General features: G+C 41.1%; 1 protein-coding gene across 1 annotated transcript in view; it reads right to left on the bottom strand.

Moving 5' to 3' along the window:
• Nucleotides 1-1061: 1061 nt before the first annotated feature.
• LOC104386417 (contactin-associated protein-like 2) overlaps nucleotides 1062-25960 on the bottom strand; it is a gene marked incomplete at its 5' end in the record, with an annotated part of 120189 nt that continues 95290 nt past the window's right edge. Inside the window, 3 exons of the mRNA XM_009995027.1 lie at nucleotides 1062-1261; nucleotides 3656-3727; nucleotides 16791-17021. Coding sequence (XP_009993329.1) covers nucleotides 1062-1261; nucleotides 3656-3727; nucleotides 16791-17021 — 503 coding nt within the window. The remainder of the gene's footprint in view (nucleotides 1262-3655; nucleotides 3728-16790; nucleotides 17022-25960) is intronic.

The following is a 25960-nucleotide window of genomic DNA, read 5'->3' as shown; positions in this document are numbered from 1 at the left end:
TGAAGCCCATGGATTCAAATGCATTGACTAGAGCTGTACTAATATTTCTACGACAGCCTATAAAAAATAAACAGAAGCAAACAAAGTCTGGCTCTAATTGCCTACTACAATGCTTATACCTAAGTACAGTATATACCAATATGCCACAGGCAGAGCTGAGTTTAAACTAGCACGTGCCTCAGGTCACCAGTGCCATAGCCGAAGACACAGGAACAGACTAAGTCTACAGACTCACACAGCATCATCCTCCCTCAGAGATTAACAAAATAATAATAATAATAATAAAAAAACCCCAAAGCTTCCTGTGCTTTATGATCATCCTCTCTGGTAGCAGTAGTCATTGTAATAATAGTATTTTTACATGGTTGATGAGAATTGTATGCAATCAACAAAGTGCCTGGGTCAAGAAGATGGATCCTGACAGGGTTGGCACGGCTGATGACGTTGAAAAACTGGTGAGCATGATTGGCATGAATCCTTACCCCCCCTGTCCCTCTCCCAGCCCTGAACCCTCGGTTCAATGCCACCAAGATGAACAGTGACACAGTCAAGGTGCAGGGCTGAGGGCAGCCTGTGGTGAAGTGGCCAGCCATGAAGGAACACAACACTGGGAAGAAAAGCTCTGCCACTTCTTCTCAGGACAGAACTATCCACGTTTTAAAGAGCTTTTAAAAAATGTAAAAAACCAGCCCCATTTCTTGTTGCAGGTATCCAGAACACCTCTAAACACACAGAAAAATAGACAGGTATTACTGAAAATTTTAACCAATGCTGAAGCTGCAAAACTGCTCTTTCTTGTAGTTGGATATGGAAGGGGCAATTTGCTGTAAATAAATATTAAAAAGTTTTTTTTTCCTTAAATGCTTGAGATATTCCTTTTTTTTTTTTTTCCTCCAGTCTCAGTGGTGTTCTCCTGTCACTTGCTCCTCCAGTTGTGCTGATCTTTTTACCATATGTGTGCTCAAGCGTCTGACGCAGAGTGTTCTCTCCCCACTGCAAAAGTCATCCCAGTCCCACCCTGGCCCAGCTGATATCCCACCCCAGGCCCCATCCCCGTGGGCTTAGATAAGCCACTCCTTCTTGCTCTCATCAATGGTCTCCGTGAAGTTGGGGTCATTGTTCATGATGGCAGCGTCGGCGCTCTCGGCTGACTCTGCCCCTTTGGCCTCGTTGGTGTGGTAGGTTCCCTTGTGGCGAAACATGTAGCGGATCAGGAACACCAAGGTGCAGAGGATGGTGAAGATCACCACTGCGATGACACCTGCACAGAGGAGGAAAGAAAAGGTGCCAGTAGCAAGGAGAACAACTCCAGATTTTTACACAAAGAAAGGGTCCTACAACTCCTCAGAGCTGAGCTGAAGCTCCTTGCCCCCTGGGCAGTTCAACGTCACCACAGTTGCTTCATCTCCATTACTCTAATATTTTTATACAGTTTTAACTCTATGCAAATTGGCTTTGAGTGGAATCTGCTAGTGACTTGCACCCTGTAGGGCAACTTCAACATTAATACCTACTTAGACAGGAGGTGAGCTTTGCTGACCACAAGGCAGAGGGTGTTGAGTGCTCTCAAAACAGAGTGACATGGTGACGTGTCACGGTCTGCGCGGCTCTTAGAGGATGAAGTATCCTGATGTATATTTTCCAGTCAATGGCTACATAAATCCATCACAGCTTCTCAACATGCCCTTGAAAATTGGCTTGGCTCACTGTTGTCTCACTCCGCCCATTAGGTACCGGCTCCACTTAATTACAGATGTAATCACTTCATCATCAGACCTATCCTTAATTGCTCCCCCTGCAACTGCCTATTTGGGGTTCAGCCTGGTTATGGAGAAGTCTCATGTACCTTAACCTCTCAGGCATAGCTATCTACGGCCTAAAACAGCCATGTTCCTTTTTCTTGCCCTTCTCTACAGGCATGAGGGTCTTCCAAGATGAAGATACAAATTCTCAGGTTAAAAAAAAGAATATTTTCATCAGCTAGATTAGGGTACTCCACTTTTGTTAACTGATGCATTAGACAGCCAGGCTGTTCAGGTCTGGCCTGAATTTTTCTGAGGAATGTAATAGTATCCTTTTAGTACTGTAAGTTTTCAAAATATTAAGGAAAAGTTTTAAGTAGTAATAAAAATATAAGTTGAAAAGTAAAAATAACATAGCAAATCAAAACTAAAGCAACAAATCTAAAGCTGGATCTGGCAACATAGACCCTTGAGGGGGCAAGGGAAAAGAAATAAATAAATATGAAATTCCATTAGACCACAGTCAGTGTTGCTTTACATGATAAAACCCATCACCAGTATGTAATTTCGTATGCATTTAGAACTGACTGGAAGCTATTCAGCTGATCTTTACAATTTTTTCTTCATAGGCCTTCAGAATTTGATGTAGTCGTTGCTTTTGGGAAAAGCAAGGTCCATTACCCAGTGTGCAAAAGCCAATCCACACACAAGAGCTGGGATTTGCTTTAATACCCAGTTCTGCACAGAAAAGGAAGCAGGGTGGTGTTCCACAAAGCAAGCTCAGTTTCCTGAACACAAGTGCTACTTTTATACCCAATGCTCAATGTCAATGCTCAAGCATTTCACTGTGCCTGCTCAAAGAGGGGGGCTTGTTGTTAGTAGGGGTCCCTCTAGCCTGTGGCTGCAAATTTTTGTGTGCTAATGGCTCATTAATATATAGATACAGTGATTTCAATTACTCAGTGTTTTTTTGCCCAGTGCTCAAGGCTGTAAACAAGATAAGCTGTGGGGAGTGCTCCTTTCCATCCCCTTCATCTGTCCTGCAGGTGTCCTGCAGGTCTGTCTCAAGGCCAGGCTGTTGACTACTTGGAGATTGTTTTTCTCTAATTGGAACCTGGTTTTGCCTAAATCTTACTGTTTCACTGTTATCTAGGCCCTGTTTTTAGTGTGCATGTTCCTTATGTTCTCTTTTATGTGATTTTTTTTTCCCAAATGTGATTTTTTTCCCCAAATGTTACTTATTTCAAGTAATAACTGACAACACAGTGGCATAGTTCTCCCAGGAAAGTTACAGTGCAATACTTCTATACTACAGGACAGGGCAGAGAAAACTGCATATGTGCATACAATTAATCAGGAACCTTATTTCTGGAGGCAGCTTCAATGGAATGCTAATTCAAAATTCTAATTCTGGTATTACTTAACATCACCTATCACACTGAATGGCACTGTCTGGCACATAAGTTATAGCAGAATTTGGCCCTTAATAAGCCAGGTGGGATCATGAGGGATTTTTGTCAAGGGTGGAGCAAATAGTATTCCACAGAGATTAATGTTGATTTTGCTGTAACTGGAAAAATGTTCTTGCCATTTCACATAAATTAATTACTCTGTTAATGTAAGTAGCTACTGCAAAGTAGCTCCCCATATGGATGCTTAATATGTGGATTATGAATATCAGTATTTTGATTTGATTAAAACTGAATCAGAGGGGACAAGTTAAGTGAGAACAAACCATTTCACTAGGATAACGTACCTGCATGGACTTAACACAAACTTCTGTTTAACTTTGCTCAGGTATAGTTTTCCCACACAGTCAGCTCTTGGCAAATAGCTTGAATATGCTGCCAACTGCAATTTAGCTGTCACAGTCATACTGCCAAGTATCTTAGAAAAGTAGATGGTTTTCCTACCTCCAATAATGGCAGAGTTTCTGTTAACTCCATCTCCTATAGCTTGACCGTTGTATGGGAAATCAGCACTGGCTGTAAATAGAAAACGAAAGATTCATGTTATATTAGCAGTGAAGTATCACGCAGTATTTCAGAAATACACCCAATATCCTCAGATATAATTCAAAGAAAACTGTGACCCCTAGATATTTATCTAAAGAAGAAGAGAAGAAAAAAACTTTTACTGTTGTCTTATGCAATACCTCAGTATCTCTTGCTTCCTTCTCTTAGCAAAAATAAAATAAAAACAAAGGAGGTCCTTTTGGTAAGCACTGCTGTAAATGCAGGAGGTATTTTTTTGTTGCTCTACTCACATAAATTTCCTTAGCACCAACCCAAACAAAACCCTTTCTTTCAAAACTGTGTGATCATACATATTTTTATAGAGATTTTTGCTTTTGTCATTGCAAAAGGCTTCAGAAGTTTCCGGGGTTTTGTGACAGCCACTGGGTACAACTGCAAAGGTTTTTGAAAGAAAAACTGCCCTCTCTTTTACTGCTGCACAGCCTGATGTAAGCAAGTGGCTGCATTTTCTGTTGGTCAGAGCTGTAGAGCAGTTACCTGAAGAAGCACCTGCCAGCACCTTTGCTACTCTAGGAGAAAGCCCAATGTGTCTGCTTAGCCTCTGCTGGAGGTGCTCTGGAGCTGAGATGCAAGACTGAGTTGGAGGAGCTGAGGCACGGCAGGCAGGAGAGCCTCTGGGAGAGGAGAGCCTCCAGCAGACAGCTGAGGAGAGGAAACAGTCAGATGTACCAGTGCTCATCTGCTAGTGACCTAAAAAGGAGAGCCTCCTTGCAGCAGAGCTGGATGGAAGAATCAGGACAGGTTTAAAGTAGAATTTGCATGCTAATCATGGTTTTAACCTCTGGAATACATCACAGAGGCTTTTCAAGGGCAAGCTCATCAACTAACCTATCATCAGCTTTTTCTTTACAGTCAGACATAGCAACTAGACATAGAAGCAACCAAGTCACTCCAGGGAGCTACGTGAGTGGTTGTGATCATTCCCTTCTTTGCCACTGGACTATGACCTTGATTTTGAATTAGAAAAATTGCTGTTAAAAGTATGTAACTGGAAATAGTTAAAATAATCCAGGATATTAATTACGTCTTTGGTCACTATTTAAAACTCAGCTGTACTTTTCTTGCTTGATGGATTAGGTGACACTGTATGAAAGAAAGCAGTTGCCTTCATGGGCTAGTGATGCAGTCACTGCAACCAAAAACTGGCTAGGGGAATTCAACTGTCTTTCTGTTATTATGGAATAAAATAAATAATAAAGTTCCTTTTGTATCTCCAAGCAGCTGCACAAAAGAATGAATGGCTTCAGCTTGCGATGGGGCTTGGAAAGAGGTCTGGGGCTAGAGTGCCTTCTGTGCCTACTCCGGGGGAGAGCTGAACCAGCTGTGTGTTGAGCAGCTCATTTTTGGCTGGTCTCCTATGGGACAAACAAAAGAGTATTTCTCAGTGCTCAGTGGAGGGGGCCTGGCCAGCAGTTTTGGCCAGCAGCACTTGTGTCTTTGACATGTGTTGGTGCTCTGGCTTCTGAAAACAGCATTTCTGCACCTCTCTGAAACACAGCAGGCTAAAAAATGTAAAAGATAAATAAATACCTGATCCAAATCAGTGGATTTTGCTTCAAAGGAGAACCTTACTGTGCAGGACCATGAATGTTTCCTACAGAGACATTTTGGCACAGGGTCCATTATATTATCCCTGCAGTGCTGAAAGGGAAGGACTAGCAGTGGGAAAATAAACCTTAACTTTAAACCTGCCCTCCCTGCACCTCAAGGAAAATCCCAGAGCCAAATAACACTGTAGAAAAGTATTAATTTACCAAATTTCAAGAAATTGCTCTCTGCCATTCTAACCCAAAACAAGGTCCCTTGTGATAGGTGCAGCACCACAGGCAGTTAAAAAGTCCTATCACTTGCCACTTGGGAGTTGCTCTCCTGTGTCCCCATATAAGAAATCCTAAACTCCGCAATGGTCATAGTTTCCCCTTCCCTTACAACTGAATAGTATATTTTATCTTCTTTTAAAAATTTGTTTCAAAGATCTTGGCAGTAGTGAAGTGTGAAGAAAGAGGAAAGCTGCTGCTCATGGCAGTATTGATCCCTCACAGGCTGCTATATCACAACAGCTATGCTACAAGGGATTCCTGGCAGATGGAAGACCATAGCTTATGACGTTCAGTAGCCACTGCAGTACACCACAGGATAATGAGTAACATGAAGCATGATGTAAAGCTGCATCCTTAATCTTATCTGAGAGCTGCTGCTAGGACTGGACAGGATGCCTCCATCCAAAGCTGTTTTCCATTGCATCTTGTCATCATACGCACTCAAAAGGAGATGTGCATTGGATCAACAAGCAGATGTGACTCACTCTAAAACTCATCTCTGACAAAGAAGAAATGGGAACATGTGTCTGGGGGCAGGACACAACCTATTTCAATAAGCGTTTACCACCGGATTGTGTAAGTTGTGCCCTGCCACAACCACTGAAGAACCAGAAATGCTGTAGTGAAAAAAGGAGCTTAGACATTCATAAGTCTTTTTGTGAAAGTACCTGTGGCAGTGTTAGGAGATATAATCACCATAATTCACGAATGCCTGTTCTATTACTCTTGTGTCAGCAGGAGACCTATTTCGATATTATGAGGTTTTTTTAAACTGAAAAATCATATCTAAAATCTCAGCAAATGTGGGGTTATAGAATTGCTCACTGCTTTCATTTTTAGGTGGAAGGCCCCTTGAAATTCTTCTTAGCAGCAGTAGCTTCTGAAATGATCCAAAATACTTACAGACCAGAGTCTAAGAACTGCAAGAGTAACTCCTGTCACAGTAGTTAGGTGGAAGAGACCATATGAAGGCACATCCTTTCACCCTCAAAGGTGAGCTTAACAGAGTACTGTCACCAACAGACACCAAGTGCACGTATTTTAGATAACAGTTACATCATTCAAATGTCTGATTTGTCTCTGACCTTACTACTGTCACATTCCTCGGCAACGTTAAGCAAATTTGTCAGGAAGACAAATGTTGAGATTCTTTCTTCCATCGCTGCTGAAATTCAGCGGCCAAATGAGGAAAGAACATGTTAGAGCAGCCTGACAAAAGGGTAACAGTAATACTGATACTCTCATAAACTCATAGAAGACTATAGAGTGCTGTTCACAGGTTGTAAAGAATGACTCCTAAAATGTTCTAAAATGACTGGTCAGACACTGGTTACTGGTGATTCGTGTTTCATGGGAATCTAAATCAAAGTGGTATAATAACGGGCTTGCATGGCTATAATATGCAGATGAAGTACGAATGAGTTGATAATGGACAAGTCATTTCTCTGCCACAGCTGGGAACACCTTCTTGTTCAGTCTTCTATTATTGCTGTGACCTTAATTCTAACTACATGTCCCAGCAAACCCTTTTGCACTGCCTGATACTTGAACCTCGACAGCTTTGAATCATGGCTTGCCCACAGCAAACAGGTGCCACGGAGCTGCAGTTTCTGTAGTTACTCTGCAAGGCTCCTCTGGACAGCTAGCTGGTTGTGAGTATAATATAAGGTGGGTGTGGGGAGGATACTGCAGGAGTTTTGGTCCATATACTGTACTCCCTAAGTGTTAGCTGAGGCCATGAATAGGGCTATTCAGTTTTTCCTTTATTGCCTGGTCTACAAAGGTTGCTTTCGAACAGCTGATTCCCATCTGATTTGGGTACTGTACTGGAAAGGTTTCTTTACCTGAGGAGCTTTTTCTGAATCTTCCCTAGGTTTCTCTGAGCAGAGAGGGTGTCACTTGTGTGAGTCAAAAAAAAAAGAGCAGAGCAAAGAGCTTTTTAATCTGTCCTCGAAAACAGTTACTTAGTGGCCCAACAGATGTGTCACCAGTTCCCTGAAATCCTCTGCTCATGCAGCTGTGGCACAGAAACATTGGTTTGCTGTCAGGACACACCAAAGGCATTTTTGTAAACACTACAGCTAATATAGGGATAGACTGAACTGTACTAGGAAAAGGTAAGCTCATCTGTGGCTTTTGAACTGTACTTTGCCTGGTTCTCTTTCAGAATCCAAGCTGGACAAGTACATTCTTTGCACCCTATCATCCCACAGCAGGCCATCAGGTTTGCTTCAAACACCACCATCCTGAAGCTAACTTATGTAAAAGGACACAGCATACTTTGCTTTGTCTCTTTTTCATGAGCCACAAGGCCATAGGTTCAATAACCAGAGTAAATCTACAGTCTGAACTTATGTTTTGCACTTTTCAACGTTCTGTTATTAGTCTCAGGGTAAATGGGGTTATAGGAACTTAGCAGCACCTAAAAGGGTAATTAAAGACTGATTGCAGGCAAAATCCATGTTTTGGCCATCATTTTAACGACATCTAGATGACCACAAAAATGCAGTAAGAGATTTACCATAACCTAGCACACTTAGCATGGTCATTGCCACATCTGGCTTCAATACAGCAGCACTCACTTAAGGGAAAGGGGAGATGTAACTAGATAAACTGACCATAACTAGAATTAGATGTTAAAGATGACAAATGTGGTTGATTTAACAGAGTGAATGATAATTTTGCGTCATTATAGTAGGCATGATTTTGCACCTGCCATCTTTCAGAGGGAGAGTTTTTACAATGGATCCCAAAATACATCCTAGAGAAGCCACTGCCAGAACTGGATTTGGTGATCACATAGAAACCTCCCAGCAATCAAGATATTGATTAACAGAAGAACAGCGAGAGAACAAAATAAAAACAAAGATGTGAACTATAACTCCTTCTTCCTAACTCTATTTGCAGCCATCCATCCAATAATTGAACCTGCAAAGACAGCAAACACTCACTGACACCTTAGGATTTTGAGAAAGTGTTAGAAACTAGATCCATTCACTAGTCTAGCCCTCCTCAGGACCATACCACAGAGGAAAACAAAAGCAAGGTCTCTGGCTGTGTTTTGTCAAATTATGTCAGCCCTGCTGGTCAGGTGAGACTCTACTGCTATGCTTTGAAATTACAGAGTACTCCTTATTACAGACTGTAAGTACAGAAGCCAATTGCTCTTGATAGTACAAACTAATGTGCAGTCACTGTCATGTTCCCCCTCCTCTAGGAACTTACAAGAGAAACTCTATAAACACATGCACAGAAATGATGGAGCAGGAGTAAACAACTCCATTACACAGCCCTACATCAAAAGTGACCTTCACAGCCCATAGATTCCAGTCGTCCTTTCTTGCTCATTCCATTGCCCATGCCCATCTCACCTATTGCTCTCCTCCTGCCTTTTGCTCTGTGAAGAGTTCCCATGACAAGTAAACTATAGAAACTCAGAGCATGAATAAAAAAATACAAAGTGATATTAAAAATGCTGTATCTTTTTATGCTGCCAGGGCAAGTTTTGTATTGAAAGTTCATATATACATCTCCCTATATATTTTATTAATACATCTAATTTTTTTCCTACTTCTCCAAGCTGAACACAGAGAAAGGAGGAAAACCATCTGGGCTCATGCTTTTCTAGGCATTTGGGAGCAGATTCTGAGGGAGGACTGTTTAACATTAAACTCTGTTAGAGGTTACTTGAAGTCTCACTGGCTTCAGTTTAAGTGTAGAACTGAGAATGTAGCTGAAGTAATTTTTAATATTAAACACCTCCAATTAAAAAAAAAAAACAACCAAATCCACACTTAGCCAACCACAAAATATTTAAACTATGTGTTTAACCATATTGTTTGTAAAAGGTCATTTTTGTTCTAGCATGCTAAATGGGGTCAATCGCTACTCCCTGAATTACTGATGCCTCAGCTTTAGTGTCAGATGGTTACAAGTATATCCCTGAAAATGAGCCATTTTTCTGCCTGCGTGGAAATAGGAGTCTGCACAGTCACATACTTACTAATTTTTTTTTGCAAGTTACAGGATATTACAAGAAGTACACCCACATAACAAGTCTGAAACTACCCCTGTACTCAGCACTGGTGAGGCCACACCTTGAGTACTGTGTGCAGTTCTGGTCCCCTCACTACAAGAACAATGTCGAGTTGCTGGAGCATGTTCAGATAAGAGCTGCCAAGCTGGTGAAAGGTCTGGAGAGTAAGTCCTATGAGAAGAGGCTGTGCGAACTGGGATTGTTTAGTTTGAAGAAGAGGAGGCTGAGGGGAGACCTCATTGCCCTCTACAACTACCTGAAAGGAGGTTGTAGGGAGGTCGGAGTTGGCCTCTTCTCCCAAGTGAATAATGACAGGATGAGAGGAAATGTCCTGAAGCTGCGCCAGGGGAGGTTTAGACTGGGTATTAGAAAGAATTTCTTTACCAAAAGAGTGGCTGGACAGTGGAACAGGCTGTCCAGGGATGTGGTGGAGTCACCACCCCTGGGAGTGTTTAAAAGAAATATCGATGTGGTACTTAAGGACATGATTTAAGCACTGAATGGGTAGATGAGGTTATGGTTGGTGGATTTAGGTTATGGTTGGACTTGATGATCTTCAAGGTCCTTTCCAACCAGAATGATTCTGTGAGTCTGTGATAAATAAATATATACAAGAACAGATGTGCAGCTTAGAGGAAAAATAAGGGGGTTTCACTTTAAAAATGTCATCTTCTTTTGTCACCAATAATGCAAATATTCGGAACATTAAAGACTCAACATTGGATGAAAACCCACTAATTTCTTTAATCCTTTGCAGCTTTGGCTGGGAGAGATAGAAGGGAAACAAAACCATTATAAAACCTTCATAAATGGAATAAAAAAGTCTTCAAACTCATAGTGCTATTTGGACCAATTATTTCAACTAAGTTTTATCAGGCATGTTCTGTTACACCAAAAACACTCAGAAGGATTGCACTTCTTTCGTAAGAATTTTTCACCAAGACTTGTGATTTTACTGACAGCTTCTGGTAAGTTCTGCAGAGAGAGAGTGACATTCACAGAGATGATGGGAAACACACAACCTGTGTTTTTAAAATTTTGGTGTGAAGTCTTTTTATTCCGATGTGAAATGAGTATAAATTTAAAAATCCTCTGAAATGATGTCTTACAAGAAACATTGTCCTCTGAACAGCCCTTCTGTATGCAAATGACTGGGACAGTGTGGGAAAGTAAGTGGTCATTTTAGAAGACAGAGCTGTTTGATGTTTCTATCAAAAAAAGAATGAATTTTGGTGTGAACAATGGAAATCTCAATGATGAACAATGGCAGTACTGGGGGAAAATTCACTGAACACTTTGTAGTCAATGAACTGGGACAATGCAACACACAAAAGTTGACAACCCAATCTTTCAAGATAGTTGTTTCTGAATCAGCTGAGTTATTAGTCCTTTAATTTCCTTCTGCAGGCCAACTTTGCTGTCCATGCTTTTTAAGGAGAGGAGGAAATGGAGTTCTATGAATGGCTTGCTCTGAGAGAAAAGTACAATGTGCTTTCCTCTGGTCTTAAAAAGTGATTTTCCTAGCAGAGGGACAGACAATTTTGGGCCTTATTAAGAGACCCTTCCTTGGAGTTTGAACTCCTCCAAATTAGTCCTAGATGAAATAAGAAACAGGGAGAACATTCCTGCACTGGCTGTTGGGATAGGACTAGGTGATTCTCCCCTCTTCTCCCTTTGTATGGTCATTTCCCAATAGTAAGTTTTACGTGTTCTTTTGCACACAAGAGGTAATTGTACAAAGTAGCAGGAAGGCAAGAACTAAACTTTTTTAAAATTTAGTAACTGGTACTTATATACTACACGATATACTACTACTTCCTTATTTTAAAAGGAGTGCAGACATTTAGGATCTCTTTTGGATTGTGTTTATGTGCAGTTTGAAATTAGCAAGTTCTGTTTTGGTAGTATCATGAACTTTTGCTCTGCCAAGTTTTCAATTGATTTGCAGCACATTAGAGCCGCCCCATCCATCAAAGATCTGAACTCATCTGTCTTCTAATGCCTGGTGGTAAGGTCTGTCTGACACTGGTCTCACTATGACTCCAGACAAGTGTATTAGTTGTGCTGGCCTAGGCTATCACTTTCATGAAAATTTTATGCACAGTGCTTATATTTCACCTGCTAAGGAAGAAAAACAAATACTTCCTTTTATAATTAATGTAGAATATGAAATGCTTTAGTGGTCTCAAAGGAACAGTAGAGTTAAGTGCTGATCAAAGGCTAACTGTATATAGCTAATCACTGCTAATGGACCCACAGGGAATTCTTGAAAGAAACATGAAACCAAAAAGTGAAAAATCCAACACAATGAACAAGAATACCATACAAGCCTGTTAACTTAAGACAGGTACTGAAAGGAGAAAAAAAAAAAAAAAAGAGATGGAGTCTTATTAACTGAGCTCATGGGAAGAAAGGGCTTCTCAAAGCCAGAATATGAAGAGCAAGATCAGGTTCTGCACTTTTAGCATTCATCCACTTACAAAAACAGAAAGGTTTGGATTGTGGATGAAAAATGTGTCAGCCTGGAGAGTTGAAATCTAAAACAAACTTTAGTAGCTGTAATGACCTGACTGTAGTCTAGAATAACCTCTTGCACAGGAAGTGAAGTACTTTTCAGCCCAAGAAAAGGAAAAAAAAAAAAGCCATTACTTGAGGTGCTCAGTCACCTAAATTCTTCCTTCTCTACTCCATTTTTTTCCTTATTTATGCCATCCCTATGCTCATAGTTAAAGTTAGTACTTGTGGAAAAACTATAGTTTTTGCAGGGAATAGAAAACACTTCTCTCTTTAACATTCCCACCTTCTTGTCTTGACTTCGGTAACAGCATTAACATTCAAATCACTGCGTATGAAATAGCAACAATGCTGGTCTCTCAATGAATGCCAGAAGAATTTACAGGCTTGGCAGTCTGTTAGCTGTCTGATACACTAGACAGCGTCAGACATTTCACACTGAAATTACATATTCTTAAAGATGAGAGAAAGCTATGCATAATTGTATGAAGGAATTAGATGAGACTGAGGGAGGCATTTTTATTTCAAATCAATAAGAAAGAATTACATTAATTCAAGCACCATAATTAAGCCCTTTAAGGATGGAGCACTGATTGTGCCAAATTTCAGACAGATGCTCTTCCCAGTTAGCTGCTTAATAGGGAGGAGAAAAATGGAATCTCTTGCATCTCAGTGTTTACCACTTATCTTCTTGCATGCAAGAAACACTTGGTGCTTAGAAACAGAGTTAGGAGTTTCTGCTAGACTTAATCCCTGACTGTCTGAAAAAAAATGCTACCTTGCTGCTTGAAAACAACTCCAGTGAAGGACATCAGCTTCTAAGTTGGGAGAACTGGGGATGAAAGCTGGTCACTCTAAGCAGAGGAAGCTTGGTCATGGACATGCACCGAAATCTGGCAGTGGAAGAATCTATTGGCCCACAGAGCAGGCTGCAAGTGCATCTTCTGTCTCTTGTATAGGAAACATAAATAATAAACTAGCTTACTGGCAGACAAAGAGCCTTCCATTGTTTACATGCTATGTTAATTAAAAAAAAAAAATCACCACCATGAGAAATCAATCATTCCAAAGAGAGAATCCAGAATAATTCTCTGACTGCAGTACAGGTAACTAACCCTGTTTGCTATGCTTGAAAAAGGAGCACCACTGTATTCCAGCAACTGCTTTAACATCTATTTCTAATTTTGCTAACACCAAATTTAAACATGTAAGGCTACATCATGAACAAAAGTAGTGCACCTCTTCCATCTCTCCTGCTCAACTCGCTTGTCCCTTGTACGAAGCCCAGATAAGTGACCCTGCTCCCCTGCTGTCCCTTAGAGGGGAGAATGAATGCTGTGTCAGGCGTTACCATTGATTTTAATTCTCCTGCTGTTGGATTCACTGATGTGTACAGAACTCTTTCAATGTCTGCAGCCAATGCCTATGGCCAGAAGACCCTTTTGTTCTCATGTTTGTAACCTAAGGTCATTCTGAGGGTGGCATCTCCACGCTCCAGCAAGTAATGTCTTTGACGCTTCCTTCCCACTGTGCTACTGTTTGTAACGAGCCCTTGACAAGGGCAAGAGATATTTCCTGTCTCCTGTCTCAGTAGCCACATCCATACCAGTGCACATCTGACTCTGTCTCTTCAGATGCTGCTGATGTGTCCTCTGAGATGGGGGTACCAGTGGTCAGAGGGTGGGATGGCAATACAGTCGATGGCGTCTGAACTGGGAAGGTAAACTTCAGCACTGTCACCAGTAACACGAGTGACACTTCCTCTTAGTCCAGAAATGGACTGTTATCTTTCACTTTACAAAGACAATTAGCTGGCAAATAATGTGAGCATGGATTGCCAGCATTCAGCCCTCCCACTCCCTTCTCTTGCCATCACTTGCTAAAGGAAGAGGAATGAAATTGTAACAAAAAGGGATTTAATTCTGCAGGCAGTCATTTTGATCTTGATGATGGTGTCATGTCTTCATACCATGTTTTTGCCAGACATGCCCAATGTAGATTTCAAAGTAAGCTGTTGATTCTTAAAAGGGCTTTCACCTTCCACAAAATAAAGTGCTTTCAGGGTTTAAATACACGCAGTCAGAAAAAGAGTCACACCACTTGGAAGAAGACTGCAGAGGTAGCATTTAATCCTGCTCCATTTAATTCCGAATATATTGAAGCTAATATAGATTTAACTAAGTCCTGTGTAAAATACTCTAGATGTCATTGCATTCATATTCCGAATAAATGCATCTTCCAGCTACAGCTGCCATGGCAGCTCTGAGGTGCTAAGGCATGGTTTGTCAACTTGTCCTTTGCCCCTCTTGCTTTTACTAAATTCATATTGGGTATTTTGGCAAGCTGGAGCACATTTTACCTAAAATGAAGAGGTATATACATATACTATCTTTCTTTTATATTTTTTATATAAACAAGAAAAGTTTGGAAGTGAAACGTAATTAGTAAACTGCAGAACCTTTTTCTTAGATAAAAACACCCACAAACTGAGCAACCTCACCCCAATAACACGCATTTTCTAAGTACAAGGCATTTTAGGTGTGGGAGGTTATTATAAAAATAGTAATCTGAGCTTTTGTTTGCTTCTCTACAATGAGCAAGGTATCAGTTATCAGTGACACACGTCTTAGCTAAGTTGATCTGAGGGATATTAAAAAACCCCTTCATGATTAGCTTTGTTTTTGCATATGCTACAGTAATAAATATTAAAATGCATGCTAATATAGTTAAAGGCATGCAATTATAATTCTTGATTTGAAATGTATGCCAGAGAGGTAATTCACTGGATTTAGAAAACATGTAAAGGTAGGACATGTAATTTTTAAATAACATGATCATTGAGCAGGCTCTTTTTGCCTCCTTTTTAGACTTCTTTTGATTTAACCAAGGCAAACTGGATTTTCTGACATGAACTGAGAAAATACGAAGGGGAGGAAAACACAGGAAGGGAATTATATTGATGATCTGTTGGCTTTTATTATCTTTTTTATTATCTTTTATTATCTATTAATTTTTTTAAATTATCTATTAATTATTTTTAATTATATATTAATTTTTTTTTTCCTCAAATCACCAGAAAGTCACATTCTAGAAAAAAATGACTTGTTGAATTCTTGTGCTTCATCACCACCAAGAAAGGATTGCCATACCAACAAGAGAGGACTATGTATTGTAAGAATCCTTCAAGCAATAAGAAAATGGTTTAAGATAATGCCCCTCCCAGTAGCATGGCAAAAGACCAGCCAGGGGTGGGAAGGAAGGGAAGTGGCATTTTTACAATGACAAATTTTAAAATAACTGTAAATAATACTGTAAATATGAAAGATGAGTTAATCCAAGTCTAACTAAAAGTGCAAGAAAATTAATCAAGAAAGCTGTATGGCCCATTTGTCTGGAAAGAAAATCAACAGAGTTTCTTATTGATAAATCCCTGAGCTTGTCTCTAAGGAAGGATCAACTGCAAGTGACTGATACGTGTCTTCATGATCTTCCTTTTAGCCTGCTAGGGCACCCAAATTCTTTGCTGCAGGAGGCCTGCCTGCAGTAACTACATAGAAGAGTTTAAGGCAAACATTTCATGTAGGTCACCTGTCAGGCAGAACCTGCTTAACATCTAGTAATTATCTGCAAGGTCTGATCTAGCACTGTAGTTTAGAGGCGAAAGGATCGTTACATTTCTGTTCTGGTTTATCTGTCTTATTTAGACAATTATTTTTAATCCCCTCCTGCAACATTCTTCAGTTCTCAAAAAAAGCTGTCAGATAGATGCCTCCCTAAGCACATCAGACAAAGACTAATCAGTATCAAAATCATTATGCACCCAGTTTTTTCTCCAGAATTTTCATTTTATACCACTGCAAATCCATCAGCTTTGCCAGGACAGGTTCGAATTTACACTGCTACAAGTGAAATCATAATGAGGAGAAAAATACAATGCACACCTGACCCCATACATCTAAACTGAACACAATATTTTTTTTTACTAAGTATTTACCTGACACCCAAGAAGCAAAATCAAAAAGTTAGGCACAATGTACACTTTCAAGACTGTCAGTCACAAAGCAGGATGAGATTGCTGGGTTCAGCAAGTTGTTTTGGCTTTCCAGCATTTTCAGACTGAGATGAATTCAATCACGACTAATGGGACTTCCCATTAAACGTGGCCTCAGGAAGCAGACACTTCAGAAAACAAATCAGCACTTGACATAAATATATTTATGCCTAAAATTAGATTTACTTTCTTTGTATGAAGCTTACTACCATATACATACTTATGTGGAATACAGCAGAAGAAATGCTACTGTACCTTATTTAGTTGTACTTTAGAAGATTTTGCTGACTACATACCCAATGCTACAGTGAAAGTGTTATCACAGCGAGGTCAAAACTCAACATTCAAACAGTGTAAATCTTATGGAAAAGAAAAATAAAGCAGATTTTTTTTAAAAGGCAAGAAAAATATCCTGTAACTTCATTTAGAAGTGGCAAATCTCTGTCATTCTTGCTTTGCATTTCCTACTGTGATTACAGTCCTACAGTTATCTTGCAATCACATCCAGTTTGGTTCGTTTTTCTTTACAGAGGGGGGACATACTTCTCTGAACTGCTCTGCTGAGCTAACATGGCATGCACCACAGCTTACCTGAGTCTAAATGCCACGGGTCAGTAGCAGCTGACATTGGCGGGATGGTGAGTGGAGACGCTCCGCAGTTGGATTCCACCAGTTCTCCTTGGATGTGGACGTGAGAGGAGGTGTTGGTAGGTCTCAGAGCTGCTTTGAGTGGAGCAATCTGGTTGAACTGTACTCTTGATAGGCAGCCAGTGAATCCTGGGGTGTTGTATTTATATATATCTTGGTCAATCTTCCCAATTTCTGTGGGAAATTAAGGAGGAAGAAAACAAAAAGATTAATCAAGACAATTAACTGCTTTGGAAAGTTCAGTTGGCCTGAACACTTTACTCCCAGAGCTCAGATCCCAAGTTTCTCTCTCTCAGGAGACTGGGAATGTGTCAGACCCTGCCAGGTTTCTTTACGTTTCATTACAGATGGAAACCTTCAGGCCTTGATGTGACTTGGTTTCCTGCTATGCTATCATTAAAATGAAGGCGTGAAGGAGTCATCAGAGAACAAAAGGCCAGGGAAGAAAATACTCTCCCCAAGAAGAGGTGGCAAAAGAGAAGGCAGAGGCACAGTCATTGCCAGGATCTCTTCTCCCAGCTGAAGCAAGAGATAGCCCTTCCTTCACTCTGGCCTGGTGCCTTCCAGTCCCTCTTGGCGGGCAGGAACCATTCCTGTTCACTCATGTTCCCCTCCTGTCTCCTCACCAGGAGGCCAAGCATCCTTCCACCAGGAGACCATGAATACTTTTGGCACGAGTCCATCCACCCCTGCTGCAGGCTGAGGAGCAGAGTGTTCCTCAGGCTGAGACTCCTAGACCTCTGCAACCAAGCCTGGGTTGGCTAAGAGCCTGCCACAAGTTGGCCGTTTTACACCCTGTCACCATGGACCAGCCGGCAGCTGGCACAAGCAGGAGCATGGGGCTCTGCCCTTGGTCTCTAAACAGCTGCCATCCCTCAAAGTCACCTCCCTTCCTTCTACAACACTAGTTAAAATGATGCCAAAATAGTATCCATAAAACATAGCACATGCCCTTGCTACCCAGGAACCTGCAGGCTGCTCACAGCTGTTTTAATTCTGCCAGGACCTGTTGTGACAGCCTGAGTCACAATCAAAATAAAGCCAGAGCACTCTGTCAGCTGGCTGAACTAGAAGGGGTATTAACATTTCAAAGCCTCACTGCAGTGTCTAATATAATATTTACATGGCAATGAGGAATTTGGCTTCCCTCCTTCTATGGCAGCACAACATAAATGAAAACGACAACATGGCAGCATCATGTTTGTGCTGTACCTAAGACTGGTACTCCAGAGAGACACTGAAATGCTTCAAACTGCCTTATCCTGGGTCAGCAGGGAGAGGAGTTAAGGCCCTTGAAACCAGTGGAAAAAAAAATCATCCCACTAACATTGATCCAAGCAAAGCAAGATGGTAACCCAGGGACAGAGAACAGGGAGCAGCCCCAAGTTGTTCAGAGGCAAGTTTTTCAGACAGGAACAAGGATGAGAGCTTGAAAAATGGTTCTTCTGGAAAAAAAACAGTGTCCATAAATCACAAGATAGTGTCACAAAAAAAAAAAGAAAGAGGGTTTTTCTGAGAGGTGTGAGGACAAAGAGGGGAAGAGTTTTATAATAAGAGTTTGGAGAAGAACCGGGAAACAAAGGACATCTGGGTTTGAGATTTGCTACCAAAAAAATCAAATTAGAGTTATCAGAAAATACAAACCTTTTGGATGAATCTGTGTTCAGTTCTAACCAACCTAGCAGCAATTATATGAGGTCTAGCTGCTGACCAGGCTTCCTCGAAACTGCCATGATTACATATGCCAGTGCTTTTCCTAAAAGTATTGAGGGTTTCCGGGCTACAAACCAGACAAGCAGTTTCAGGTATGCTTTATTTTTTGAGTTCATACATGAAACATGAAGTAGGGGAAAACCAGTGGAAACTGGATAAATATTGAGCATGATTAAAACAGCTTCTTGGTTTTCACACAGAATTAAACCGTTAACTTTTCTGTCTTTGCAACCATATTAAAAATATAAACATACAACATTCAAGTCCCACCCTCCACCTAGCATGAAGACAAAAAATGAAGATGCTCAATCCGAAAATTACTTGCATTAGACCTTTATGTAACCCACTGTACAAGAAAAGGTTTGTTCTACTCCCCTCAGTTTCCCTTTTCCTTTGTGTTTGAGAATGTTTTTTCTTTGCAAGTGCTTATCCAGCCTGTATCAACATTACAGCCACATTTGACAATTTGTGACAAGCTATCACCTGTGGTAAACTGGAAACATGCTCTGGACTCTGCTAGAGACTAGCTTAAATATATTAAAATAATTTTATTTGTCACGTGAGTCTTTCATCCAACTCTCCTTTAAGAAAGTAGCTTGAACAAACAGCATCATTTCCTTCAAAAATGTGATAGTAAGTAAAAAAACCTCACACATGCACACACACTTTCCATACTTAGTAGAAAAGCTGTACAAAAGCCAGAGTTTATGCATTTCAATGCTTCTTGTAAACCAAAGCACTCAGACAAGGTTCCTATCTCATCACAATATTAATTGTCTTACTTGAATAAAACATTAATGCTATATTCAGTGAATAGCTGCAATTCTGATTAATCCTTACAGTCTAAGGAACAATTAGAAGACTGTATTTCTCTTCAAACACAGTAACTACTGTCAATAAGAGTCACAGTGGTTTTGTGATTACCTTTTATTCATTTTTTTAATACATTGTGTGGAACTTCATGCAGCAATGCTAATAGCCTCCTGCTCACAATCCTGAATGACAAGAACAAAAATCCTTGAATATGATGGTGCTACTTTAGCAGCTTCAGCATCAGCACTATTTTTCTCTAACTCTGTGAATAAGTGACAAGATACCTAAATCCTGCAAAAAAAAGAAAAACAGCAACAAAAAAAATCCTTTCCATGGCACCTTGCTGGACATCTGTGTTTTTAACATTCCATACATTATGGTTGTGGAAGTCATCTCATACAATTTCAAACCAGTTTGCATCACATTAGTGCTAGAACAGGATAGATCAACTTCTCTAACTGAACACACCTTCCCATGTGTGTCCCACAGGGCTCAGCACACTGATACTCTCTGATGTTAGGCCACTATACTTTGCCTGCCTGTGTATTTGAACCTGCTATAAACCCATCCCTGCAGAGTGTAGTGATTATATAACGAAATACGCCTTTGTTGTCACAACTAAAATTTAATTCTCTCCCTATAACAAAGAAGGGAGAACAAGAAGATGACAATTACATGCTTTAAAATAAAGGGAGATGTACCATGCAACTACTTTGCACTGTCCTAATTTTCAGCATATAAGCTAGTGCTAAGTATTACAATATATAGTATTATCATTACATAAAAAGCAACTTTAGTATGTTCTTGTTCTCGTCAGGGGCTTCAGCTTCCCAGGACAAGGGGACACAGCATATCCTCAGCAGGTTCACTGATGACAGCAAACTGGGAGGGGTGGCTGACACTGCAGAGGGCTGTGCTGCCATCCAGTGTGACCTGGACAGTCTGGAGAGCTGGGCAGAGAAGAACCTCACGAGGTTCAACACAGGCAAGTGTAGGGTCCTGCACCTGGGGAGGAAGAACCCTATGCACCAATGTAGGTTAGGGGTGGACTTGCTGGAAAGCAGTTCTGAGGAGAAGGATCTGGGAGTCCTAGTAGACAGTAAATTATCCATGAGCCCAAGGAGGCCAGTGGAATCCTGGGGTGCATAAGGAAGAGTGTGGCCAGTAGGTCGAGAGAGGTCATTATCTCCCTCTACTCTGCCCTGGTGAGGCCACATCTGGAACACTGCATCCAGTTCTGGGCTCCCCAGTTCGAGAGAGATGGGGACTACTAGAGAGAGTCCAGTGGAGAGCAGCAAAGATGAATGGGGGACTAGAGCATCTCCCTTATGAGGAAAAGCTGAGAGCTGGGACTCTTTAGCCTGGAGAAGAGAAGGCTGAGGGGAGATCTTATTAATGCCTTTAAGGATCTATGAATGCCTTAAGGGTGGGTGCAAGGAGGACGGAGCCAGACTCTTTTCAGTAGATCCCAGTGGCAGGACAAAGGGCAACAGGCACAAGATGGAACACAGGAAGTTCCATTTAAGTATGAGGAAAAAACTTCTTCACTGTGCGAGTGACAGAGCACTGGAACAGGCTGCCCAGGGAGGTTGTGGAGTCTCCTCTGCAGACATTCAAGACCAGCCTGGATGCAGTCCTGAGTAATGTGCTCTAGGCCATCCTGCTTTAGCAGGGGAGTTGGACTAGATGATCTCTAGAGGTCTCTTCCAACTCCGACAACCATGTGTGTGTGGATGAGGAAAAGGCTGAGGTACTTAACGCCTTCTTTGCCTCAGTGTTTAGGAGTAGAAAAAGTTGTTTGCCCCCATAATCCAAGAGGAAACAGTTATCAACCTGCTTTATCTTCATTCACTGAAGATCTACCTAACATCAATTACTTGTTATTTGTGTTTTGTTATTTCTTTAACAGTAAAAAGATACAGGAATTTAATCTGTACTCACCCATTTTTATTTCAGGGTTTATTTCCCACAGCTGTGGCAGAAACACCACACAGTGATGAAAATAATGCTATTTCTCTAGTGAAAAGTATGTGCTACTACTGAATAAGCTCTTTTCCACCTAGATGAAAAGATATAAAGAACATCTACTTTTAAGCATGCTTATGACACAAGGCACCATTAACAACTACACAACAAGTTGAAATTCATTATTCTATGAATCTAGAAGAAAATAAGCAAAATAAATTGTACAGAGGAAAAAACTGTGGCTGGACCTGTGTGTAAGTAACAAATGTATAAGTAATTAGATTGTCTCTGAAGACTTAGTGCCGTTACTACACTAGTTGTAGATGCAGAGTTGTGGCTCCTGCCTAGGCACTCTTACAAGACAGTCTGGTGCAGATTATTACCAAAGTTGACCTAGTTAGCATGTGTCTGATTAACTGCTTGTAGAAGCAGAAGCATTACCTAATATAGTTTTTATCTACTCTCTCTCTCCCTTCTCTACTTTCCATATCTGCCAGTAAAAGATTTATAGAGTAGCTCAAAGGGCCACAGCACATCTAAAGGCTATAGCATTGCTGGAGGGATCCAGCTCCACTTAATTCTACCATTTCAGTTTATGCATTCCTGTAGCATCACTTAGAAAGACAAGAGAAAAATGACAGCCTGATTTAGCAGAAAAAAGATGTGTTTGGTCCTATAGCCCTAAGCAGGTTTTTGATAGATGAAACAGAAATACTTTATGTGAAGTCCCCCATGTGAGGATCCTAGGATGATCTGCACGTACACAAGGCTCTACAGCACAAAGCTATATAACCCAACACAGCATTGTGCCATACCAGTATAGTCATGCCATATGTGGAAAGACTGCTTTACACATTGGCCTTGTAAACAGGGAGAGGATAGAGAGTCAGCTGTGAGGGAAGAGGGAAATGCTCTCACTGCAAGTCTTTGTAAACCTACTCCTTTTTAAAACATACACGCTGAGTATCTTTGCTGAATGTCTTTTCTATTCTAGCTGATCTGTACATTTTTTTTCCTTATAGAACTCTGAAATGAAGATCGATACAGAAAGTTGTAATAAATTCTGAACCTTGCACAGTGTTCGATACATACAGAGAGGAACAAGGCATTTATTTATTTATTGTGCATTATGTTCCATTAGGAAGGAAATGTAACAGAACTTGAAGTAGTATGTGGGTATACACAACAATGTAGGTAATAAAATATCCTCTTATGAATTCCCTTGGATTTTTTCATTGATGTCCTTCAAAGTTGAAAGAAGATACTGCTGAGGGTTGTTCTTGTCACACAGCAAGGCTCTCAGTAACTGTTATAAGCATCTAGTTCTTCTTTCTTTGATAATGGGAAAGCTCTGCCCAAAGTAGCACAGAGCAGGGCAGGGAGAAGAAAAGCACTACATACTGAAGTGATTTTGGTTGTGAGAGAAGATGCCTTCTAAACAAAGGAAAGTCTCAGCAGCACAACCAAAGCCTTTTCAGTTCAATTTACTAAATACTATTTCTTACACAATTTACACAAGACATCATTTCAGTTTTGCTTTGAAAATGGTGAAAAATCCAGCTGTTTGGATTAAGGACAATTACCTGTTTGTATGTGTCCATTTATGCCCAGAAATACAACTGCTTAATGATTCTGGCTCAATCAGTAGTGGGAGTTCAGCTGTGCAACAGTGATATTTCTTGCTGATCTAGCAGGATGCTCTGCTATTTCACTTAAGATTAAGCATCCACTCAATGGGTAGTTAGAAACTAATACATGATAAATCTTTATAACTTTTCAACTAGCTGTACTAAATGGAACTTAAATTATGTCTACATAATATTTTAATATACTGCACAGGTGAATTCACTAATTCAATTAAATGACCCACCAATTGGCTTGAGGTCAATCTTAGCAATATTTTCTCCTCAAAATAAAGCACCACATGTTCTCTTGTTCCCTGTACTCAGAAAGATACCTTGTTACATTACCCGCTGCTTAAACATCAGCCCAATCAGCATTTTAAGCATCTCTCTGTTACTGGGTCAGGCTCCACATAATAGAAAGCAATTTAAACTCTGCTGAAAGGGAGCTATTGATTTCAAGAAGTCACAGTCCACTGGGATTACCAAGGCACTTTCTCTCATTTGCAGTATTTGATGCCTAGACAGAGCAGTTCAATGCAACACTGAACCTTGGCACATGCTGATAGTTGAGGACTGGCATGGTGAAAAAAACCTTGAATCACATACAGTACAGAGTCACAGGGAGGACCTATCTGAGGTGGCATACACCTGCCAGACCAAAGAGATAGGGCTAAAAAGTCCGACAGAACCAACCACTATACACTCAAAAGGGGGTAACACCAGACAAAGGGAAAATTATGTTCTGGAATATTGCCTGGGTCCTCTGATGAGCATCCTCTGGTATGAAGATGAAGCACCTGTTTGCATCTAGCTGTTCATATCTTCTCTATCCTAGGGTGAACAATTTCTATAACAAACCAAGCTAATACAACTTAACTATGCAGATACCATGTGTACTATCAAGTATGCTAAACACCTGCAGAATGAAGCTAAGAAGCTAAACTCCCAGAATGACATTTAATGAAGCTCTAGCTGCTGTAAAACTGCATGGCATGTATGGGCACTGAACTGAGCTACTGTACAGACTTGCCGTGGCTCACAAACTTCTCTGGCTTTGTATTTCAGTTTCTGTATTCAGTTCTGTATTCTGTATTTCAGTTTAAAATTCAGTAAGTGACACAAACCAAGTACAAACCAACAGAAACTTTATTTTGTCCATTACTCAAAACTGAGCTAGTGCATACTGCTCTCTGGACACTTCTACCAGTGGAACAAGATGCTCATCTAAGAACTCATGACACAGGTGCTGGGGGCAGTGAAGGGACGAGCGGCTCCCAAGAAAGGGGACCTGAGTTTGTGGGCCCAAGTGCAAATCTTTATGCAAAAAAAATCAGATTCCATGTATCAGACACACTTTGTTTCAGTACACAGGTCTGCAAGGTTCAGGCAGTATCTGGATGCCTCCCCACATGTTGCTTTCCCATCATAATACGCTTATGCTGCCCTGCAGCCTGCAGGAATGGAGTAAGAAGCTGTGGTAAGAAACTGTGGGGTGGCCTCCAGCCTCCATGGTCCTGGGACAGCCATCCTGTCAGCCCTCTTCTGGCACATGTGAAAGGCTTGCCCTTTGCCCTGGATCCCTGAAGAGGTCCCAAAGTCACTTGATTGTTTTCCAGAGCCTTCAGATACTGCCCACAGTATAGCCCTATCTTGTGGTGTGGTCCTTCCACATCAATTTAACTTCTACTTTGTAAGCTTTATGTTACTTATTGTAACTTTTTTTTTTAATGAGAAATTTTGGCTTGTATGAAATAATTTTATTTATACATTTTATCTCTAGACTGAAAAACTCACTGACCACCCACTGAAACACAGAGAAGATGCAGTTTGTGGTGTATGAAGCACTGTGCCAGAAAGCAAAGGAAATAACATTAACTCAGCAGTGCCCACCAATACTGTTCCACAGCAAGTACATGGTGCTTTCATTTGCTGGCTGACATTTTAAAAATGGCTTTATCCACAGTGCAAGCAAGAGAAAAATTACTTGTGAAAACTGTAACAGCTCAGTGAACGTTTCAATGCAGCAGCAGCTTTATCAGCATTGCCAAAGCAAAGGCCATTTCTTTATGAAATGTTTCCAAGACTTTCCACACAAGCTGGAAATTATTGAACCAGGTGAAAAATACACAGGATTAGAAAACCTAAGCTGGCTGTGAAACTGCACTGCAGCCCTGAAGGGCTTCCAAAACCCAGCCCCTGGCAGAGGAGTTACAGCTTTTGGGTTATGCTGTAATGGGGAGAGTAAAACACTAATGTGAAATGCACACCTATCAGAGACCCATTATTGCAGAAATGGTAAGACTAGAGCTGGACTGCAGCTCCTCAGTCAAAAAATGGACTGTGAAGAATGCTATGAAATGAAGACATTTGACACCAGCCTGGTTTCACATTGCCATGAACAGAGGGTTTGAGAACAACAAGTTGGATTTTTATTCTGCTCTTCTGTACTGATGGCATAGTTACTGTAAATGTCAAGATTCCATACCAGATTGTTCTGGTTTGGTTTGGCAGGATTTTTGGTAGCAGGGGAAGGGCCCCAGGGGTGGCTCCAGTAAGAAGCTGAGAAGCTGCCCCTGCTCCAAACCCAGCCAAGGAGCCATTAGAGGGACAAGAGATGTGCCTCTGCTATTAACATATGAAGGAACTGATATTAACACCCGAGCAGAGAAGGACCTGAGGAGAAGAGCTCTGCTGGGGAGAGGCTGGGTGGTGCTGGTGGTCGGAGAGGAAGAAGAAGGTGCCCGAGCAGAAGTTTCCCTGCAGCCCATGTTGAGATGGCAGCTGTGCCCCTGCACTCATGGAGGAACGTGGTGGAACATTCCCTGGGGGCACCAGGAGGGGTGAACTTGGCCAGTGGACTTGGATTTTGTGGCCAGAGGATTTGCTGCCAGTGGGCTCTGATTGCCCAGCTGTGGAAGCCCCCGGGCCAGGGGAGGTGGCTGTTCCCGAAGCCCCCGTGACTCTGTGGGAAGCCCAGGCTGGAGCAGCTCCGGACCT

This window comes from Chaetura pelagica, unplaced genomic scaffold (genome assembly GCF_000747805.2).
Source record: "Chaetura pelagica isolate M959 unplaced genomic scaffold, ChaPel_1.0 scaffold503, whole genome shotgun sequence".
In the NCBI taxonomy this organism is placed as follows: Eukaryota; Metazoa; Chordata; class Aves; order Apodiformes; family Apodidae; genus Chaetura; species Chaetura pelagica.
The sequence above is the reverse complement of the archived record's forward strand: the minus strand, read 5'-3'. Positions and strand labels throughout refer to the sequence as shown.